Genomic DNA, 22697 nt, shown 5'->3' on the forward strand with positions numbered 1-22697 from the left:
TTTTATTTCATTTAGTTTGCCTTGAGTTTCTCCCAAACACCTTCTGCTGGCAGCTAATGGAGTCTTGACTGATACAGAAGTCAGCCACTTCCCTCAGCTGCCACGTGACCCACTCAGGCTCTCCAGCCACCTCTGACTGCCCCTCTTCTCGGGCCTCCCCTTCCGCCCCCACCTGAGCTAGTGCACAGGACTCGGCCTCCATCATCTACACGGAGGTGAGTTTGTGTCCATGTGCTCCTGGTCCCAGATCACTGGCGTTTAAAGCCTGTTGCTGATTGAGAGGCGAAGGGAAGCAGATTCACTTACATCTACCATGAACTAGACACTGTGCTGGGTCGTTCTCTCATTAAATCTCCAGAGTAATCAGCCAGATGTTTTGGGGGATGGGGACCCTTGAAATCATCCATGGAAGTGACTCCCTTGGATGGGCCAGCCCTCGAGTCCACCCTGGGACTCGGGTTGAAACTCTCAAGTCCTCATGTTCTGCAGGGATGACTGCTCTGTGCCTGCAACCAGAAAGGCCTTGTCTTTGCGAGCCTGCGTATCTGGTGGAGCCTGCTATTGAGCTGCATGTCTTTGTTTGCTGGGGTTTTATTCATTTATTCAAAAACTTGGTGCTTCTCAAGGCTGATGTGCAGACCCTCCCTGGCTCTGGGGCAGCATGTGCTCACGCTGTCAGCTGTCAGTCCTGTGCTTCGGGGGATCCTTCAGCCCAAACAGCTGGCGGCTGGCTGTGGCCAAGCCCCGGCAGAACTGACCTTCGGGAAGGTGGCTTGGAGGAGTGAGAGAGAAAGGGACTGGAGGCCTGGATAAACATGTCCACTCAGGCTCTCTCCAAGCCTTCAAGGCTTCAGCACCCAGGGCTGAAGTCCAGCTGCTGTAGCATGTCCTGCAGAGACCCCTGCAGCCTGCTCAGGACCACCACCTCTGTGGAGTAGAGGGAAGCTTCCAGGGCATCGTCCAGGCCCTCCAAGGTCTTCAGGCTCCTGGTCCGGGGGAAGGGGCAGCTGTTGGAGGAGGCCAGCAGGTGGAGAAGGTCCCGGAGGTTCTCCAGGTCGTTAGATATTTGGAGCACGTTTCCGGAAGGCAGGCTGGTGAGGATCTGTTGGTAAATTGCCAATGTCTGGTCCATCCTGGACAAACTCAGGATAGGGTGGAGCCCAGGAATGAAGTCCAAACCAGTGACCCTCTGTCTGGAGGAGACCGACCGCTGTGCAGGAGGAAGAGGGAGAACGACAGCTCAGCAAGGCAGGAGGCAAGTCCCTTCTCTAAAGCCCTCGGCCTTTCCATGGAGTATGGAGGTTCATTTCCTAGGTTGCTTCCTTTCCCTCTTCTGCACCATCCCGGCCTGGGCCCTGACTTCTTGTGCCCAGGTGGCTGCCAAACCTCTAAGCTGGCCTCCTGGACTTTTTGTCCTCCTGCCCTTCCCAAACCACCCTGCCCTCCACTTTCAGACCAACCTTCCCAGGTTGGTCGTGCCTTCTCTGAATGGCCTTTGCTTTAGAGCCAGCCGTGACTCCCATTCTGTACTGAGTTAAGTCTCTTCCCCAGGCACTGAGGTCTTCCATAAGCGCTCCCTCCCCAGCCGTCTTCACTCCCTTCCTCTCCCAGTAAATTCCTCCCTTCCGGTCAGATTCTTCATGGACCTCACCCCTTTAGGCCACCCCCAGCGAGCGTCCCGCCTCTCGCCTCTGCTCCAATAACTCTGGTTACCGGGAGGGCTTCCCCTTCCCAGCTGCCACAGCACCCCCTGCACCCACAGCAGGGACACTCTGGACATTTCCCGGGCAGCCTTGTCAAATGACTATTTTGAAAGCAATGAAACTTAAGGGTTTCTCTCTGTAAAATGTCCAAGACTCTGTCTTGTTCTGAGCTGTCCCTGCTTCTGGCCACCTAGCTTCTCCCTTCCCAAGGCCGCTGTCAGATGTCCACAGTGACCAGGAGATGTGGAAGCCCGTGCAGGGCAAAAAGCAGGCGTTTAAGGCTGGGGGCTACGAAAACTACAACTGCAAACCTTTAATGAGGGCACACTCGGTTCTGGTCCTGCGGGGGGTGGGGAGGGGTCACTTGCTTCCTTGAATTTAATCTCATAATGGCCTTATAAAGGCTATATGACACGATACAGTCCCTTAGACATGAGTGCCATAGCTAGATGCTGAAACCAAGGCTTAAAGACATTGAGGAACTAGCTTAAGATTTTGCAGATAGAGAGCAGAGGTGTACAGAGAAGTGGGAAATGGCTGAAGGTCTAGGCCTGTGGATCCCAAAGCAAAGACCCAAGGGGCATTGATAACTGTTTACAAATACCCAGAAGTTGTATGTGGAAGAGGGTAGACTTGCTCTTTAGCGTGGCCTTGGCCACAGGACTCGCATTAATGGGGAGACCTTCTAAGGGCCAGAGCTCAGCTGCAACTAGGAAAAACACCTACTGATCAGCACATTCTAGAGATACATGGAGATCCCAGAGGGGAGTCTGGTCACATGCCAATGGGCCAAGGACCTTTATGGCTCCCTCTGGTCCTAGGCACTAGGATTCCAGTCAGGGAGGAAGAGAAGTAAGAAAGCGGGGACTGATGAGAGCAGGAGAGAAGAGGCAGCTACTCGTACAGAAGGAGGAGTCAAGGCCACCAAAGCCCCTACATGTCACTGCACAGGCCTCGGTTAACCTCTGAGGACCCAGTTTCCCCACGGCTGGCCACACGTCTATTTTGTCTCCCCAGACCCTCCCTACCGTGTGTGAAATGTCGTTGATCCTGGTGACAATCGTCTTGATGAGGGTTTTGGTGTCATCCTGGACTTTCTGGATGGGCGCAGCTTCTGCGTAGAACAAATAGGGCCAAAGCCACAGGAATCGGCACAGGAATCCACAGCGCATTTTCCCTCCCGGATGTGTGTCTTGGGCCTGGAAGCAAAGGGAACCACACATTACACGTTACTGCTGTCTCTGAAAATACCATATGCCCTGTTACCAACCACCTTACCGGATGTGGGTCAAAATGAGGTTAGCTTTCTGCCCTGGCTATCATCTCCTTAGGGTCAAAGACAATTCATTATCTAGACATGCATTAATAAAAAGCGTCTCCTCAGGGAGAGGCGAGGCCTGGTCAATAAAACCACGAGGAGGTGGGCTGTAGACCGCAGAGCAGTAAGCCACCATGAGCAAATGGACGCGGTGGTGATGATGTGACTTCATTGTGTGCTTCGAGGAAGAGAGTGGGCTTTTAAGGTCTGGTTTAAATCTAGCCATTTACCAGCCGTAAGACTTTAAGCAAATCACATAACTGCGAAAAACTCTACCTTTTATCCCCTGAAGTATTCCTATCTCCAAGCTTTCATACGGATCAAATTAGATAATGCATGTGAATGAGCTATAAAGGTATTGTGAAATGTACGCTATTACTACCCCGTTGTTAGAGATTATGTCACTTGTCCTCCCATTACTCTCATAGCAGCCGCTGATGTGGCCATATGGCATTTATCATTGGCTTTATCGCTTCCCCTCTCTCCCACTGGGAACCTGAATCCAACCAGCACTTATGGAAGGACTGATAATATGTCACAAGCAGTTCTGGGCGCCAAGGATACAATAGTGAACTACAGGTGGTCTCTACCTTCAAGTTGCTTACAGTTTGATAAGAGAGACAAATAGGTAAACAGACCATTCCAACTCAGGAAAAAAGAGCTTTGCAAGAAAGACAAGTACAAGATATCACAGGGATCAAAGGGGGCTTCCTGGAAGAGGTGTCACCTGAGCTGGGTATTGAAGACTGAGCAGGGGTTAGGAAGAGTAGAAAGCATTGTCATAGTCACAAAGAAACCAGCAGATGCAAAGGCACAGAGGCAGGAGAGAAGATATAGTATGTCCCCCTCAGAATGTTTGAAACTTTCAGCATCCTGGAATCATGAATTCTAAAGTTAACAATATGCTGATCCTCGATGAAGCCACAAAGTTTTAATGAGATACACGAGGCAATGAGGCAAAAGGTAATAAAGTTAAATGTTTGTGAGTCTGTGGCCGATGACCCATGCTAAGTATATGCGGATGAGCCTGAAATAATAATTAAATGTAAATAAATTTTAGCGTGAAAGGTCTGAAGGTAGCAAAAAAGTTAGCCTCTGCTTTTGGGGTTCTGCCTCATCTGGATCCTGATAAAAACAGATAATACATTTTCTGTCCATAGGTGACATTATTAACATAATTCCCATCCTGCCAATGTCATAGAAATCAACAGTCTGTTTATATACTATTTATAATGCCTGATCAAAGGCATGTTTCTTAAAATCTGTTTTATAGAGGGGAATAATGAGGCTCAAGGAGATGCATTCACTCACTCAAAGTCGAACAGGTAAGTAGCAGAGCCAGAATTCGAACTCAGAACTGCCTTCCCCAGAAAGACTGGGCTCCCTTTACCCCACTCCCAGTTTCTCCCATCTTCACGGGAAAGTCCAAATCATTAACCACTGCAATGCCCAGCCAAGGGCGGCTGGCACTCGGGGACCATGGCACTTGGGAACGAATTCCCCACTCTAGGATGAAGCTATGAGATTGTACCCTCATAGCAACTTCAGATATGACAAACACTCCGTCATTTGGCGGGGGGCACTTCAGATGTGTTTGTGATTGTTTGTTCTTTTAAAAAAGTTAAAACTCCTCCTGTTAGATACTTGTTACCTGAAGAAACGTCTCCACCAAACCTTTGTGGGACAGAGTCAAATAACGCTAACCCCCCAGTGTGATTCCACCAAACCTTAGCGAGGGTAGCAGTGTCAAGCTGTCCCGGGCTTTAGCTGCGGGCTGCCCTTACTAGCTGTGTCTCTGGGAAAGATACTTAAGTTCCCCAGAGCAGTGGTTCTCAACCTTGGGTGCACATTAGAATCACCTGGGAATCTTTTTAAAATCCTGATTTCTGGGCCTCATCCTCCGGAAATTCTGTGTCTTTGTTATGGGGTGGGGTCGGCAAACTCATTAGTCAACAGAGCCAAATATCAACAGTACAACGACTGAAATGTCTTTTGAAAGCCAAATTTTTTAAACTTAAACTATATAGGTGGGTACATTGTTATTAAGTTAATTAGGGTGCTCCTAAGGCTTAGGAAGAGCCAACTCAAGGGGCCAAAGAGCCGCGTGTGGCTCGGGAGCCGCAGTTTGCCGACCACGGCCCTAGAGCATCTGCTCCCATCTGTAAAATGGATCTGATAACTGATAACACCACCTGGCTCAAAGGGCAAATGACAGGAACCTGTAAAGCCCTTGTTGGTGTGTGTGTGTGTGTGTGTGTGTGTGAGAGAGAGAGAGAGAGAGATGAAGGGTGGGGTGGGGAGAATAAATGCCAGCTGTTTTGAATGGAGTAATTGCTGGGCAGGGCTTGAAATGCATGGACAACACTACCTGTAGCCAACCCTGAATCGAGCACGTGGCTGCTTGCCTCCCCTGGGCCATCTCAACAGGGTCCCTGGTGTTTCTGGGTCTTCCCCTTGTGCACAAGATTGAGTCCTATCCTTCCCTAGGATTTATGTGTTAATGACGCCCTCCTTCCCAAGAGAATTTATTACCAGATTAACTCTGGTTGTAGTTGCTCTCACATAATGGCCACCCTGCACTACCTTAACGGAGAAACAGTTTACAAGCCCTCTCTGTCACCACTGCTCATGCTCCAGTGGCTGCTGAAAATAAATGGCAATTCCTCAAAACGTGGAATTGAGAAGCTGCTGCTAAGTCTTCCTAAGAGGAGAGGCCAGGCTTGGTAACAGGCCCATCTGAGATCAAAGTGATGGAGAGAACCTGACCCACCAACACACAGAGAATAACAGACATTCTCACACACGTAACACACACATTTCAGGCATACACACACACACACACACACCACACACATAACACACACACACAACCTTTTTAGTAGAGGCTGCTAGTTGTCTAATATCTAGTCTTCTCTTCTTCCCAAGTAATAGGACTCCAAGTTTAGATGGGGATGTGGCCACCCAGCATAAACACGACACTTCCCAGCTTCTCCAACTAGGATGGCCATGTGACTAAACGATGGCCAATTAAATACAAACGGAAGTACATGTGGCAGCTCTCCTGTTGTGCGCCTGCCTTTTTCATCCCTCCCTCCACCCCACGGGTGAATTGTGGGTGCAGTAGACCGCGTTCTGGTGTCAAGTTGGATCATGAGGACCACAGCCTCACCTTACGAATAGGGAGTAGGAGCTGGAGGAGCCCAGGTCCCCGAGGACACTGTGGAGCTAAGATGCCGCACTGGCCTTGGACTGCCTGAGGGACACGACCTCGCCTTGGTTAAGCCACTGTTAGTTGGGATCTCGTAAATGCAGCCAAACTTAATGCTAACCAATTCACACGCCCAGACATGGGCGTCAGAAAAGAGTGAATCGAGTTTTCTGTGATTCACTGGAGTGTCACTAACTGGGTGGGGTGCCTGGCTGTGACCCGATAATGGGGGAATGGCTGGGAAGAGCACGGTTTAGGGAGTGGGGAGCGGAGGGATAATTCAAGACAGCAACTACGTCATTGATCTTGGCGCCTGACACATAATAGTTACTCACTATACAGGGTATCCCCAAAAATGTATACACACTTGAACAGCTGATTCTATTACATGTTGAAAAGGAAATGTATTTTAATAAACATTGCCTTTATAATTACTCAGAGTGTGTGTACATTTTTTGGACCCCTGTGTATTTGATGGTTGACAGCTAGCATGTTGATGGCCCACTGTGGGCCAGGCATAGAGATGAAAGAGACAGGGAACCACAGGAAAGTGGGAGTCAGGAGTGGGGTGGGCTCCCAGGAAGCCCAGGTAGTATTTCAGAGTGTTGTATGTTGTCAACTACTTACATGTATCATTTGAAGAACATTTAATCAGATAACATGCCTTGGGTAACTCGGGAGGGAGTCATCCTGTTTACCGCTGAGCCCTCGAGTTGGGCAGCACTGTGTTTGAGTTGGAGTACAGGACCTTGGAAAAATTCACTAACCTCTCTGAGACTCAGTTTTCTTAGCTATAAAATGGGGATGATATGAACCATAATTCCCACCCATGACTGTGACGTGGATGAAATGAGATAATACCCGTGGCCAACCAACCCCAATTCTTGTTAGTTGTTATCACCATTATTTCCAGCTAAGAAATCAAGGAGGTGTCTGGGAGGAGGTGGCATTTGATTAGGGCCCTGAAAGGGAAGAAATTGGGTTGTGAAGGTGGAGGAGACGGGCAGCCCCAGGAGTGGGCTCCGGAGATGGTGGCTGGCAGCTGGCATGGAGGTGTGATGAATGAGGAGGCAGGGAGGGGGGTGGGCATGAGTGGCAGGGGGAGAACTCTTTTCTGTGGAAGTGGGGAGCTCTGATCACTCTCCAGCTAGTGTTAGCCAGGTGACAAGAAGAATGGGAATTGGAAAAAGCATGCGGACAGGTCTAGAAGTGAGGGTGCGGGGCGTGCTGACTTGCTGGGCCTGGCGGGACCGCAGGTGGGTCCGTCCCCCTGATGGTGGGACAGGGAGTCTCAGTTCAGAAACGAGGACTGTGACCGACCTAGGAGTGCGGGTTGGATGGTCACAGGAGGGCGTGGAGAGAGCTGAGGAGAGGAGGGGAGGAAGAAAAGCCTGGGCCGCAAAGCCTCTTTTCTCTAGAAGTTTCCAAAGCATTTTTGAACATTTAAGAGCTGTCATTTTTCTAAGATGAACTGCTGAAGTGTTGATACAACATCCTGTCTCTTTCATTTTCCTCTGATGGTTGTATAAGGAGAGCCTGGAGATGGAGGGGGCACCGCTGGGGGAGGGCAAGGCGGCCAAAGGGACCATTGCCTCTGAGCTCTCCTTCCACCGGAGGCACCCCCCTGCCCCCTCTCCCCTGTCCCCCCCTCTCTCCTCTGCTGTCCTTTAATTAAGACCCTGCCACTCCCCAGCCTCTCCACCATCATCCCCTGCCAGGAGTGCACTGAAGAAGAAAAGAGAAAAACCAGAAAATGGAGCCTTCAGGGCAGCGTGAGGTAATGAAATGTAATCACAGAAAATGGGCTCCAAGCCGGCGGGAGAGGCTCAGGTAACCAGCCATGGACCCGACACAATTTCCCGCTCTCTGGCTTCACCTGGGTCCTGGGCGCCGTCCCCACTTCTATCATCCTCAGCGGACACCCCCCACCTCCGCTCCCAGTCCCCACTTGGCAGGTCCACTCGGGCACCTCCCCACCTCTGCCCTCTCACTCTCCACAGACAAGCTGCCTCCTACTCCCCCCAAAAACCTCCAAACCTGAGCTCCCTCCCCTCCCCTCTGTGCTAGGGGGCGAGGCAGACCAATTGGGGGCCTCTATGTCAGGGTAGGGGGTGCTGAGCTAAGGCCTGCCCACAGCCTTCTGAGGACAGCCGTGAGGGGAAGGTGGGGGTGGGGGGCTTAAGCTATCCAACATTTCCCCTGTCTCCTGGTTAAAAGCTCTGGAGGTTAACACAGGACCCAGCACACTCTTCCCTCCCCTTCTCCACCATCAGGCCGTCCCTCCGGTAACCCAGGGCATGCTGGGGGAATTCAGGTCAGGTAGTGTGGTGCTGGTTGTTAATCACGAGGAAAAAGCTTTGGATGGTCTAAGCCCTCTCCCCACAGAAATTCTTCCTGTGGACCCCTCCATTCTTCCATCTCACCCTTCCCTCCTTCCTTTCTTCCTCCATAGCTCCCCCCATTTGGAAGTGATTTGGGGACGGGGAACAGACAAAGGAGGAATAGAAACCGGAAGATTGGATCCTGGTCCTTCAAGTTACTCAGAATCCAGCGGAACAGGCAGAATCTTACTAGTAAACAACTCATTTTAACACAACCTGGTGAAGGTTCTGAGGGAAGGGGAGTGAAGGAGAGGATGGGAGGCGCTGGGGAGGCGAGGACAGCTGTGCACAGAGAGCAACATCTGAACTGAGACCTGAAGGACAGGAGTTCCCAGGGGAAAGAGGGCAAGAGGGAGTTCCAGGCCAAGGGACAGTGTGGAGCTGAGGAAAACTATGGTGCATTTGGGAGAATTCAGCACTAAGGTGGAAGTGTGTGAGGCTGGAGTAGAAGATATAGGAGCTAGAATGTCCTGGGCCTGATTCCATGTGTAGTGGGGACTTTGTAGGGGATATGCCATACTCAGGACACACACACACACACACACACACACACACACACACACACACACGAGTCCTGGTGACCACATGTGCATGACCAATGGTAGGCATGAGACCCAGAATGCTCTTCTCTGCTCCATTTCCTTGTCTGTCCTCCTCCAGCTCCCGTGTCTGTGCCCTGATTGGATCAATTAGAGCCTCTCCCAGGAATTTAAAGTCGGGCTTCAGAGAGTTTGTCTCTGCTGTGGGCTCAGAAGCGCGGGGGTAGCCATGGCTGACTAGAGAGACCAGTGTCTGTCCGCCAGTGACAGGCAGGCTGCAGTCACTGTCTGCGCTCCTTCTCGACCTTCTTTCTGGTGCCTGACCTTGCTGGTTCTGGGCCTTCATGAGGCTCGGCAGCCCTCCCTGTCCTCACTCCAGTATGCGATGCTCTTTCTACTCACTTGAGTAGCTGTCAACTTTCTTTTCTTTTTTTAAAATATATTTTATTGATTTTTTACAGAGAGGAAGGGAGAGGGATAGAGAGTTAGAAACACTGATGAGAGAGAAACATCGATCAGCTGCCTCCTGCACACCCCTGACTGGGGATGTGCCCGCAACCAAGGTACATGCCCTTGACCGGAATCGAACCTGGGACCCTTCAGTCACAAGCCGATGCTCTATCCACTGAGCCAAACCGGTTAGGGCAGCTTTCAACTTTCTGAATGTATTTTTCAACAGGGAGACATAGAGATACCCAAGTAAGAGGAACAAAAGTCAAGAAATAAAATTCACCCTTACGATGGGCAATGCACTCTTGAAAATCTCCATTCTGGAGGTTTCTCCCCCTTAATCCTCACCCAAGGATATGTTTATTGATTCTAGAGAAAGAGGAAGAGAGAGAGAGAGAGAGAGAGAGAGAGAGAGAGAGAGAGAGAGAGAGAGATCTGAGAAACATTTATGGTTGCCTCCCATATTGTATCCATCAGGGATCGAGACCACATCCCAGGCATGTGCCCCAACCAAGAACTGAACCTGCAACTTTTTTGATGTACAGGATGATGCTCCAACCAACGGAGCCACCTGGCTGTGGCTATTCTGTTTTTTTATATGTTGGTCACAATAAATACAGGAGTTTGGAAAACAAGAAGTGACATGAGTGGTTTTCTCTTTTTTGCAATCAAGAGCTTCATTTGAGAAATCATGTTCACATACTTAACCAGTAGCCGGGGGTGGGGTGGGGGGTGGTGGTTATATAATTCCTGTTCATCAGAAACTACCCTTAGATCAGGGATCAGAAATGAGTTTCAATTTCTATGTCAACTCCAATCAATTGGTAGTGGGCTCCCTGGAGCGCTGTGTGAAGGAGGGTCTGAAGCTCCATCCAGACTCAGAGGGAGAGGGGGCCGTGATCAATTAGTGGCATCTGCCAGGCGCAGGAGTGGTGTGTATGCCACTCGTTCCAGCATCACCCAAGGGCCTGGCACAGAGCAGGTGATCATTAAATATTTATTGAATAAGTAAATGAAACATTTCCTATCCTTGATCTTTGTTGTCTAACCAAGTTAAGCTACCTCTATGAGGGTTCATCTTTTTTTTAAAAGCCTATGTGGAAGCTACTGGTCTTTATTGTATCTTTCAAAAATATGTTTTTATTGATTTGTAGAGAGAGAGGAAGGGAGAGGGAGAGAGAGAGAAACATCAATAAGAGAGAAATTTTGACCAGCTGCCTCCTGCATGCCCCCTACTGGGCATTGAGCCCACAACCTGGGCATGTGCCCTGACTAAGAATCCAACTGGTGACTTCTTGGTTTATGGGTTGATGCTCAACAACTCAGCCACACAGGCTGGGCACCTGCCCCCATCTTTTTTTTTTTTTTTTAATCCTCACCTGGGGATATTTTTCCATTGATTTTTAGAGAGAATGGAAGAGAGAGGGAAAAACAGAGAAATATTGATGTGAGAAACACATCGATTGGTTGCGTCCTGGAAACCAGACCAGGACCTGGGCCAGAGAGGAGCCTGCAACTGAGGTACTTGCCCTAGACCAGAATCAAACCCAGGACCTTTTGGTCCACAGGCTGAGGCTCTATCCACTGAACCAAACCAGCTAGGGCACCTGCCCCCATCTTAATGTCATACCTCAGAATTCACTTTTTCCCCAGCAGGAATTCCTAAAAGATCTCCTTTTAAAAAAATATATTTTTATTGATTTCAGAGAGGAGAGGGAGAGAGAGATAGAAACATCAATGAGGAGAGAGAATGATCTATTGAATACCTCCTGCACGCTCCCTACTGGGGATTGAGCCCAAAACCCGGTCATGTGCCCTGATGGGGAAATCAAACCGTAATCTCCTGGTTCATAGGTCGATGCTCAACCACTGAGCCACACCAGCCGGGCCTAACAGCTTGCTTAATGAAGGCAGGAAACGCTTCAGCATCCAGGTCTCCCTTTCACTGGGACCTTGGTCAGCTTCCTACCCCTCCTCGTATGTGTCCTCTAGAACCACGCTGACCCCAATTTCCTTCGGCTTCCTGGGTTGTGCTCCACCTTGACTGCCTCTCAGGTGCTCCCTGCCTTGGTTCCATTCATCAGCCTGGCTCCTGCGCTCTGGGCCTCCTGCCCTTCTCAGAGACCTCTGCTTTGCCCCTCCTGTCTTCCCTGTGGCTTTCCCCCTCTCTCTTGGCACCCTCAGCCTGGGGCACCCCAGAGTACAAACGCAATGTGTGCACAGAAGGGGATGGCATAGTCTATGGGATGAGATGTTGGCATTGGCACCCATCACAGAGTCACTTCCTAAGAGCTGGCAAACTGAGCAGGAAGGACCGTAAAATGCAGTTTGCTGAGAAGCAAGACATTTCTGTTGTCACACATGAAATAAGTGCAAAGGATTCCATGGGCCCAGGCCTCAGGTGTGTTGTTTTTAAGCAGAAACAACCTCTCTTTCTATTTCTCTGAGACAACTGTGCAGACAAAGAAGAATTTCAAGGCTCTTGGCTGGCAGGCCAGGACAGAGCTGCTGCCACGGGAATCCTACCGGGGGTGGGGAGAGGGCCTACTGATCCAGTGATTGCAGGAGAATTTGGCTCGATTTTCCTTTAAATCACATGCGTGCTACTCAAGGATGCACACAACATGAGGACACTACCTCCCTGGACCCCTTCTCTCTCCTTGGCCACCACGTCCCCCTGGGCGGCATCTGGGCGGGAGTGGGGACAATGACTCGGGCTCTATGAGGAAAGCTCTCCCAAGTGGCCACCTCCGTACCCTGCATGGGCCACTCAGACACGACAGGCATCTGCCTGGGGCTGATGGGCCGAATTAATTGCAATTTCCCTGGCTCTGTCCTTGGTGCTTGGAGCCATTTCCTGGAACAGAGGGGGAGGAAAATATTTCCCCCAAATACCAAGAAGAGTTATTTTGAGCATAAGATGTTCAAAATATGAGGACTCCTTTGGCCAACCTGGAAGCGTTCCCCTCAGCCCAGTGTCCTCAGTTGCTTGAAAAGGAAAAAAAACCTAAAAGCATCCACCATATTTCTCTTGTCTTCTCCCCCTACCAAAATGAGAGAAACGGTCGGCATGGCTTTTCTGCTCATGAGGCCATTCGAATGGGAGTGACAAGCTTCTGAGGCCACGGAGACCGGGCACCCTCTCTCCCACCAGTCCCAGCTGACCGCTGCCCACCGCGAACTCTGCAGAACAAACACAGGGGAGCGGACAGAGGTCACTCCTACGAAGAGGCATCATTGTGCTCCTGCTCCCGTCATGGTGCCTTCACTTCCTGCCCTCTGGCCCACCTCCCCTGAAGACCATCCTTCTGGCAAAAAATAATCATCTTGTCTCTCCAGAGTGCCATTCTCTGATGACAACCGGGCCACTTGCCGCCCGTGGTTCGAACTGTATTTAAGGAGTCACTTTTCGGAAGTGCCCCCATCTTTCAGCGATAGACACTGGAGTGTAGAGGCGACCACACCCGGAGAAGTGGTAACAGTGAGCAGCAGGCCTCTCCCACGACCCTGGGTCCCGCTGCCCGGAGAAACCCTCTCTTCTCAGCTCCAAAGAAGGCCACGTACACAGCTCCGAGGCCAGAAGCGCTGAGACCCGCACAACTGACTCCTTTCCTCCCCCACCTCTGCTCCCTCCTGGTCCTGCTCCTAGGCCTCCACCTTATACCGCCCCTCATAGCCAGGGAGGGGACTCCCCCCACTGGGAACTAATGCCTGAATTCTTTCCTTCCCCAGATAACAGTAGATGTTTTAATTGATTTTAAAGAGAGAGGAAGGGAGAGGGAGAGAGAGATAGAAACATCGAGAGGGAAACATCAATCAGCGGCCTCATGCAAGCCCCAGACTGGGGATCAAACCCGAAACCCCCGCATGTGCCCTGACCAGGTGACCTCTTGGTGCAGGGGTCGACGCTCAACCACTGAGCCACACGCCGGGCATTGCCTTAATTTTGATCCACAGAACAAGGCTATATCGAGTCCTCAGAAACTGAATACTCCAATTCACGTCCCCTAAACCCTCAACTTCATCCCTGACCCCCAGGTGGGAACGAGGAACCCTGATCTTGGAGGATGAATGCGCTCAAGGCAATTTCCAAAGCATTTCAGCGGCTGGGCTGGCGGCTGTGACCATTTCCCGGGACCCTGGCTGGTTCCCTGAGCTGAGATTCCTGCCCCGTGGCACAGCCCAGCCCCAAATCCAACGCCAAATCCAACGCTCCCCGGCTCCCAGCCGCCTTTCCTCTGGCTAGAACTATGCAAATCTACCGTGGTCCAGAACCGAGCCCCCCGCCCTGCCCTTGGCCAGCCTCAGTTTCCCCGGGGCCCGAGGCCAGGAGGGGAGATGAGGCCTGCCAAGAATACCAGCGAGAAGGAGAAAGGAGCGCCCAGGGCCTTACCTCGCAGCTGCTCCGCGATTCCTCCGGGCTCCATGCCTGCCCGCCCCTCTTATAGCCACCCAGGCACACCTTGCGCAACTGTCCGCAGCTGCCCGGAGCACCCGGGTGCCAGCTCCCGCCCCACCCCGTGGGCAGCGCTGGGCCCCGGGGCTCCGGCCCGAGCCTCGAGGGAGGGACTCTGCTGCACTGGAAGCCACGCGCACACCCTCGGGTACCCCCGAAAGTTGGGGACTGCTGGCAGGAGAGAGAAATCCTCCAGGTCCGGCCTGGCAGAGGTAGGGGACTCCTCTGAGCCGGCTGAGGCACCCTTCCAGCCACCTCTCCCTCCCTCCAGCTGACCTGTCCCCCTCCTAGCCTCGGCTGTAAGGGGAGAGTAGGGGCTGGTACCCTTACAGTGCCAGGCACACCTGGGTGCCCAAGGAAAGTTTGCTGAACTGGACCCCAGGGCACCGTGCACCATAGAGCTGGCTTTTAGAGGAAAAAACGGGGGAGGGGGAGAGAAACATCAATGATGAGAATCATTGATTGGCTGCCTCCTGCACGCCCCCTACTGGGGATCGGGCCTGCAACCCGGGCATGGGCTGACCAGAATCGAACCTAGGACCCTTCAGTCCGCAGGCCGACTGAGCTCTAGCCACTGAGCCAAACCAGCTAGGGCCACAGAGCTGGGTTTTTTACATGAGGTATTAGTGAATCCTCCAGGCTCAAGGCCACCGAGAGGGTAGATTTTTAAAACTTGGGAAAACACACATGCAGTGATGATGGTGGTGTGGAGGGGACCAGGGAGGCAGGTTCACACAGGACCTCACCTTGCATCAGAGACGCCCTGATGGAAACATGCCCCCCAGGCTGTGTGCTCCACCAGGCGGCAGGGCCGGTCTGTTCGCTGCTATATCCTCAGTTCACAGCCTGGTGCTTTGCACAAAGTGTTTCATTCTTACGACCTTTTTAAATGAAAATTTCAAGCATACAGAAAAGTAGGCAATATATCCATTTAACAATGGATATAACAATGAGTATTTACTTTTCCATATTTGCCTCATTTGTTTGTTGGCTAAAATATTTGAAAGCAAATTACAAACATCATGACACTTTATTCTTTTTTTTTTTTTTTGGTGACACTTTATTCTTAAATGTGTTCAGCATGTATCTCTAAAAGATAAGGAGGCATTTCTACAGAACTGCAAGACCATTCTCACACAACAGTAATTTCTTAACATCATGAAAGGTCTAATTTATACTTTCAAATTTCCCCAAATATCTAAAAGAAAAATGTCTTTTAGAGTTGCTTTTTTTTTTGAGCCTGGTTGATTAGCTCTTAATAAGTACTTATAGAAGAAAGGAAGGAAATTATGAAAGTCAGACATTCTTAGCATTGACTATGATTTATAATTACACTTGACCCAAAAGGTGGGAAGCCAACTAAATGTCTAACTTGGTAAGATTATTGAAAACACACATGAGAGCAATACGCACACATTAAAAATTGTGCTGTAAGATAATATTTAATGATGTAGGAAAAACAGTTTTGAGGCCTGGAAAGAATCAAATTACAAAATGGTGTGTGTTTTTTAATCACACACGTGTCAACACACACATCCACACTGAAGATGTTGTCACGACAGGGAGTGGGATTAGGAAGGATTTTTAATCTCTTCTTTTGCCTGTCTGTTTTTAAGAAGTGTCTACAATGGAATTACATTTTAAAAGAGAGATTTTATAGTTTACACAGAAATGGTTTTTTAAAATATATGTTTTCTTGATTTCAGAGAGAGGGAGAGAGATCAAAACATCAATGATGAAAGAGAATCATTGATCGGCTGCCTCCTGCACACCCCCTACTGGGGATTGAGCCTGAAACCCGGGCATGTGCCCTGACTGGAATTAAACCGTGACCTCCTGGTTTATAGGTCTCACTCAACCACTGAGCCACACCGGCTGGGCAGAAATGGTGTTTGTACTGTTTCTCATATACAGGCTGTAACACTTACTACGATGAAGTTTTCTTTATCCCCAACGTCTTTGTAAATTGGTTCTAAGTAGGGACTTCGCTTATGTGCAGGGACCTTGGCAGCCTTAGATGACTTGTCTCAGAATTACCTTCTTTAGGGTCATGGGGTGGATTGGGACCAGAGTTCCGGTGTGAACATCAAGCAGCACTTGAGAACACATTGTGAGGACATGGCAATGTGGTCTGCCTGTCTACCTATTTTTTTTGCATTTGCTTGATTACTAAATTATTATATAAATTATTTTAAAATAAAATATTATATAACAAAATATTTTATTTTTAAAAATATTCAAAAGAGATATGAAAACTCAGTTCCCATCTCCTCAACTTCTCTCTCTAGATGTAATGGTTGCTACCCATTTCTAGTGTGTCCTTTCACGGATATTCTTTTTCTACCCTTCATATATCTATAGGGCATCCCTGAAAATGTATACATAATTTTAATAATTATTAATTCCAATGTGTTAAATCTGAAAAGAAAGAACTATCAATTGAGCTATCAGAAAAAAGTGTGTGTACATTTTGGGGGGACACCCTGTATTTTCTTTAAAACACATAAATACACACACACACACAAATGATGTCATACTATTCACACTATTGTTCCTGCCCCTTGCTTTAAAATCTTTTTATTTTGGAAAATTTCAAATTTCTGTAGCGCATTTACGAGAAAAAATGGCATAACAAATCTTTGTGTATGCATCAGCCAGCTTCAGCCATTATTATTCTCTCACTTCTTTCACTTAATCCTATATAATAAAAGGCTAATATGCCAATTGTCCCCACAGGGGGGAGATCAACCAACTGGGAGTTAGATGTGTGCTGACCACCAGGGGGCAACATGGAACATGGCAAGCATCAGCAACGTGGCGCTGGCAGCAGGCAGCAGTGGAGGTGCTGCTGGCTCTGATGGGCCCCAACGAAAGTCGGACCGCGGCAGGATGGTGGAGCAGGTGAGCGGGCAGTGCCAGGCCCAGACAGATGTGAGTGGGGGCCCTGATTGCCCTGCAAGTCACCCCACAGTTCAGCCCTGATTGCTGGCCAGGCCTAGGGACCCCACCCATGCACCAGGCCTCTAGCATATCTATAATACAATTTCTTATTGACATGCAGAGACTTGTGCCAATCTTTTAAAAGTCACCATATATTTCATATATTTCGTTTTATGGATGCACTGTAATCAATATAATGATATTGTTGCATGCAAATGTTGTAATTGATTTACTTAAATATGCTTATGTGAGTATATCTGTGGTGAACAATTCTGATAAGTAGAATTGTTGAGTCAGAGGGTATTCACATTCAAAATGGAAATATATTGCCAAATTACATTCCTTAGAGATTGCACCAATTTGTAATTGGCTACAAGTAACAGTGACTTAAGCATTAACAGCATTTGGTTATCCAGAAGCCTGGAAGAAGGCAAGGGCGGTACTTGGTGACATAATTGAGAATCCTGCTCTTTCTGTTCTTTTGTTTTTTCCCCCCCCCATTGTGTCCTATTGCTTCACAGTTGCAAGGTGATGCTGCCCCTTCAGGCATCATGTCCTCTCTTCTTGAAATTCTGCTTCAAGTTGGGGAAGGGAAGTTAGATTTTCCCTTATTTTCATTGACCAGAACTGGACATATGCTCATTCGTAGACCCATCACCCAGAAAAAGGGAATGTGATTCCATGACTGATTTAGACCAATCATAATCCTTCCTCTGGGGCTGGGGTAGATCAAGGTAGATGAAGCGAAGCTCTGTCCTTACCTGAAAGAATTGAGGTTCTGTGAGCTTGAAAGGAGAGAAAAAATGGCTATTGAATGCACAACCAATAGTGCTTGCTATAGTACTCAACTCTGCTGTATTATCAAGCTTCTAACCAACTTGACTTAATATTAAATAGTCAGACTTGAAAAATCATTTTTTTGGTCTAAATACTAAAGACGTTCACAATTTTTTTAAAAGGTAATTCTAACACTTTGGCTTTTTCTTTCTCAAAGCACTTTCATGATCTCATTTGATTTAACCCACAGAAAGAGGTAGAGCAGGTCTTAGTTCCATGTTACACATGGAAGCCTAAGAATCAGAGCAGACAAGGGACTTGCCCAGCAAGTGACATCATTAGATGCTACAGTTTTCAGCTGAGGTGGCCCTGGTTCTGCACTATGTCAGTGGAGAGTTTGACAACAGCCATGAGCTGTGGGCTCATGTGGGTTTGCTGGGAACTGAAGGTGGCCTCACAGAGCTCTGTGCTTTGAGGAGCAATTGGTGGTGTCCTGTTGAGGGAAAAGGAAGGCAGACAAAGGTTAAATCTCCATTTTGATTTTAGGTCATCCCAACCAAGCAGCTACTTTTGTGGGAAATATGCCTTTCAACTCACTTTGAGGAGAGGTCTACACAGACCTATAGATTGGACTAAAAAAGCAGCTGGATAATTCAGTTAAATAATGAGTCTATCATTTCCCCAAATGAAGTGTGTGTGTGTGTGTGTGTGTGTGTGTGTGTGTGTGTGTACTGGATTGGTTCTTTTGGTGAGTACATGGCCTCTAGCAGGTGTTCCATAAATGCCTGTCAGGTTCATGAATGGTCTGAGTTCTTTCTGCTAATGACTGATGTTCTTTCTATTATTATCTGTCAGAGCACCCTGGGCATTTCTACATAGCATCAATAAAAAACTATAATCAATCAATTAGTTGATTTCAAATTTGTCTGCTCTTCGGTCTCCATCATGAGAACACAAGTTCCGTGAGGGTCAAAACTGGGTCTGCCAGCCTTGGGGCTGACACATAGTAAGGGCTCTGTAAGCTGTTAAATGAAGCTTTGAACAAATGTTTATATCCCTAGTTTTTAGCAGTGCCTGGCACATGGTGGGCCCTCAATAACCGCCCATGGAATAAATGCCTGACTAAATACAACAATGAATTCATGTGAGCTCACCTTTGACAGGCTGGGGTGAAGACTGCAGCTTGACAAAGTGGAGTCAGGACACCCCGGTGGACAGAGAGCCCACATGAGGTCTGCTGGCTTCCATGAGACCACACTCACCAGGCAATTTCTCATCACTCTTAGGTCTCACCTATTTCTCACTTCTTCTAGTTCTGCCTGATGAATTTGTTCATTAATAAATGATCCATTGGCCCTAGCTGGTTTGGCTCAGTGGATAGAGTGTCAGCCTGCAGATTGAAGGGTCCCGGGTTCGATTCTGGTCAAGGGCACATGCCTGGGTTGTGGGCTTGATCCCCAGTAGGGGGCATGTAGGAGGCAGCCGATCAATGATTCTCATCATTGATGTTTCTATCTTTCTCTCCCTCTCCCTTCCTCTCTGAAATCAATTAAAATATGTTAAAAAATAAAAGTAAATGATCCATGGTAATAATTCAACTCCTCAACTTTCACTATTTTGCTTCATATTGGTGATTCTGGCTCAGGCTGTGAGCTTCTGACAGGCCCTCTTATGAAGGGGGTGAGAGGTGGACCGACGCAGCCACAACTTAACACTGACTCACTCATCCCTATTCTTTCTTAGCGGGGGCCTGCTCCTTGTATGTAGGACTCCAGGTAGCCTCACTTTCTAAAGGTGCAGCTGATAAAAACATAAGGTTACCAAGCATGTTAGATTTTGCTCCCCAGCCCCCAGGCAGTGTCTGCTTACCTGGTGAATAGAGCACCAGGCTAGCTAAGGAGGCCAGGGTCTGGTTTGGCCTCTGGGTGGGTCAGTCAGCTATGCTGTGCATCCACAGACAATGACTGAATGCTGGAGTTGGTGGGCATTATAAAAATGAAAAAGCCAGGGGCCTTTTCTTTAGGGTGTAGACAGCTACAGGCCATGCCCTGGTCCTGGCCAGTCTTACAAGAGGGATGTGTGCACATGTATTGGAGGAAGTGTGTGAGGAGACTTACTTGGACAAATGGTTCCAGCATCCTCCAGCCAGGCCACGCTCTTGGCTGGGTTCTGGGGAGACACTCCCCAGGAAGGATCCATGCTGGTTATGTAGCATTGTTTTTCTTTTTCTCCTTTCCTCTCTGGTCTTTTCCTTGTCTTCTTTTCTCCTCCACTATGAACCTTCTTGAAAAAAAAATAAACCAACAATTTTAGAGTTTTTTCAACACCCCATCCCCCATCAGAATGTCTGCAGTTCTACCAAGGAAGTGTCAAAAGGTGGTCTTCATAGCACCCTTCCCCCAGTCAGCAGCCACAGTCTTACAGACTCAGCGAGCCACATGACACACTTAGTGACTTAAAGCAAACACCATTTATTTAGCTCATAATTCTGGGGGTGAACTGTTTTATCTGGGTTCAGTCACTCTGAGGAAGCCACATGAAACAGAGGACAGCTCGGAGCTTAGCAAGCTACAGAAGGTTGGGAAAGAGCCCTGCAAAGACTAGAGCAAGAACAGGGACTTCGCCTCTGTTGAATGATCTCATTGTCCAAATAATCATGTTCATTGCCGAAAATTAGAAAATGCAAAGAAGCAAAGCCATGACGAGTCATCCCTGACCCTACTACATGGAGACAACCCCTGTCGGCCTTTACATCGTGGGTTGGAATCCAGCCTGAAGACTCTGAAGAAAGAAATGATGGCCAAGAGGTCAACTCCAAGAGGCTCATCCTCTGGGCTGCATGCTCTTTCTCTCGCCTCATCTCCCTTCTCTGTTGGAGTGGAAGGACTCAGGCCATGATCCCAGGTCCATGGGGGCTGAACAGGTCTTTGGGAAGATGCTGTGGAGAAGCAGCAAGAAGCTTTCAATTCTACAGAAGGCTAAGCTCTAACACATCCTGGGGCTTCCAGAGTCTCCAGCCCAGTGCTTGCCCCTAACAGGTGTTTTACCACAATCACCTACTGCCCGGAGTGGCAGGACACACCCACTTCTCCTGCAGTTAGAGTGGTAAGGAGGGTGGGCCCCGGGTGCCTAGGCCCCCGGTCCCTGAGAAGGTGCTGTGTACCGGTACCGAATTGGAGACTGCGTGGCACTCTGCAAATGAAAGGCACAGCTCATACCCTCGAGGAATTCATAGTCTTCCAGGAAAACTCTGGGGACAACAAAATCACCATGGAAACATGACTGGAACATCAACTGTCTGCCAGACAGACTGTATGGCATGGATCACAGAGCGCTGGCCCTGGGGCCAAACCACCTGGGTTTGAATCCCAGCTCTGCCATATATTAGCATGTGATCTTGGATAAGTTACTTCTGCTCTCTCTGGCTCGGTCTCCTCATTTGTAATGAGAGCATTACCAAACCACCTCCCAGGGTTATTGTGAGGATAGTCTGGGTTGTTACAAGTAAAGCGCTCAGTAGGCACCCGACCAATATGAATTATTACTTAGAGCAAGGGCACTCAGAGCATAGAGCCTGGCGGGAGGGCGTGGTCTGGAGGACTCCCTGCAGAAGGCGCCTGGTTTGTGTGGGTGAGCAGTTAGGGAGGGAAGCATTTCAAATGTGGCTGCTCTGCTCAGTGGGACACAGTGATCAGAAAATCCACTCATCCTGTTTTTATGCAACCCCAGGGCCTGAGTCTTGGCTCGTCCATCATGGCCTGTGATGGGGCCGAGGAGTGGGAAGATCTGTATACCCAGGGTTGAAGCATGGGCCGCCGAGGGCATTTCTCTGGCAGGCAGCACGTTGCATAAGTGGGGTTGCTGAGGGCATCCTGAGTGACTGAGCAGCGTGCCCCAGCCCCGGCCTGAGCTGGCTCTCCTTCCAACAGTGTGGCTCCCAGCACCCAGCTCCGGCCTGGGCATTTCTCAGATGTCACTTAAAAAAATTTTTTTTAATTCGGATTATACAAATAATGAGCATTTCTTGTAGAAAATGATCTGGAGAAGATCATTTAAATTTCTTGTAATTCCACTACCATGAAATCACTAGTTTTATTTTTGTACTTAACGTTTCTCTCTTTCTCTGTCTCTAGATATGTGTATATGTACTTTTTTTTCTCACAAATAGGATCATACAGTACAAACTGTTTTTGCAATGTGATATTTTCAACCGCTGTCAAGCTTCTTTTCATGTCATTAAATATTCTTCCATGATGTAATTTATAAGACTGGCATTGTGTGATTATGCCATAAATTCCTTAACCAGTTCCTACGGTTGGAAATTCAGATAATTTTCAGTGATTTTTCTTTTTCTCATAAACAATGTTCTCATGCATAGTCTTATAGATAAGTCTGCAAATTTCATGCTTCCTTCCTTAGGATCATGTTTTTCCTGCTTTCTTGTGTTTTGTATTATATTTTGTAGTTTAAAATTTTTTTATTGAATTTATTAGGGTGATATTGGTTAACAAAATGATTAGTATGATGATTGGATGTACAATTTTATAATACATCACCTGCATATTATATTGTGTGTTCACCATCCCAAGTGAAGTCTCCTCCCATCACCATTTACCCTCCTTTACTCTTTCTACTTCCCCAACCCCCTTTCCCTCTGGTAATCACCATTCTGTTGTCTGTGTCTGTGAGTTTTTGTTTTTTTTTCTCTGCTTAATCCCTTCAGCTTTTCAACCAGCCACCACAGCTCCTCCCCTCTGACAGCTGTCAGTCTGTTCTGTATCTATGAGTCTGTTTCTGTTTTGTTAGTTTATTTTGTTTATTAGATTCCACATATCTATGAAACCATATGGACTTACCTTTCTCTGACTGGCTTATTTCACTTAGCATAATAGTCTCCAGGTCCATCCATGTGTCACAAAAGGTAA

The 22697-nt window shown here is 48.4% G+C and overlaps 1 protein-coding gene across 1 annotated transcript; it reads right to left on the bottom strand.

The window, feature by feature from the left end:
• Window positions 1-693: 693 nt before the first annotated feature.
• On the bottom strand, window positions 694-14016 carry LEP (leptin). Its single transcript, XM_006090486.3, has 3 exons — window positions 13993-14016; window positions 2732-2902; window positions 694-1210 (listed from the first exon to the last, which is right to left on the bottom strand). Exons 2-3 carry the CDS (start codon window positions 2873-2875, stop codon window positions 851-853), a joined length of 504 nt encoding a protein of 167 aa, XP_006090548.1. The 5' UTR covers window positions 2876-2902; window positions 13993-14016; the 3' UTR covers window positions 694-850.
• Window positions 14017-22697: the final 8681 nt, after the last annotated feature.

Source organism: Myotis lucifugus, unplaced genomic scaffold (assembly GCF_000147115.1).
Source record: "Myotis lucifugus unplaced genomic scaffold, Myoluc2.0 scaffold_73, whole genome shotgun sequence".
Lineage (NCBI taxonomy): Eukaryota > Metazoa > Chordata > Mammalia > Chiroptera > Vespertilionidae > Myotis > Myotis lucifugus.

Coding starts and splice junctions, on each gene's coding strand:
- LEP (XM_006090486.3), bottom strand. CDS start 2,875: ATGCGCTGTGGATTCCTGTGCCGATTCCTGTGGCTTTGGCCCTATTTG. Junction 1,211..2,731: donor TCAACGACATTTCACACACG/GTAGGGAGGGTC, acceptor CCTCCTGCACAG/CGGTCGGTCTCCTCCAGACA.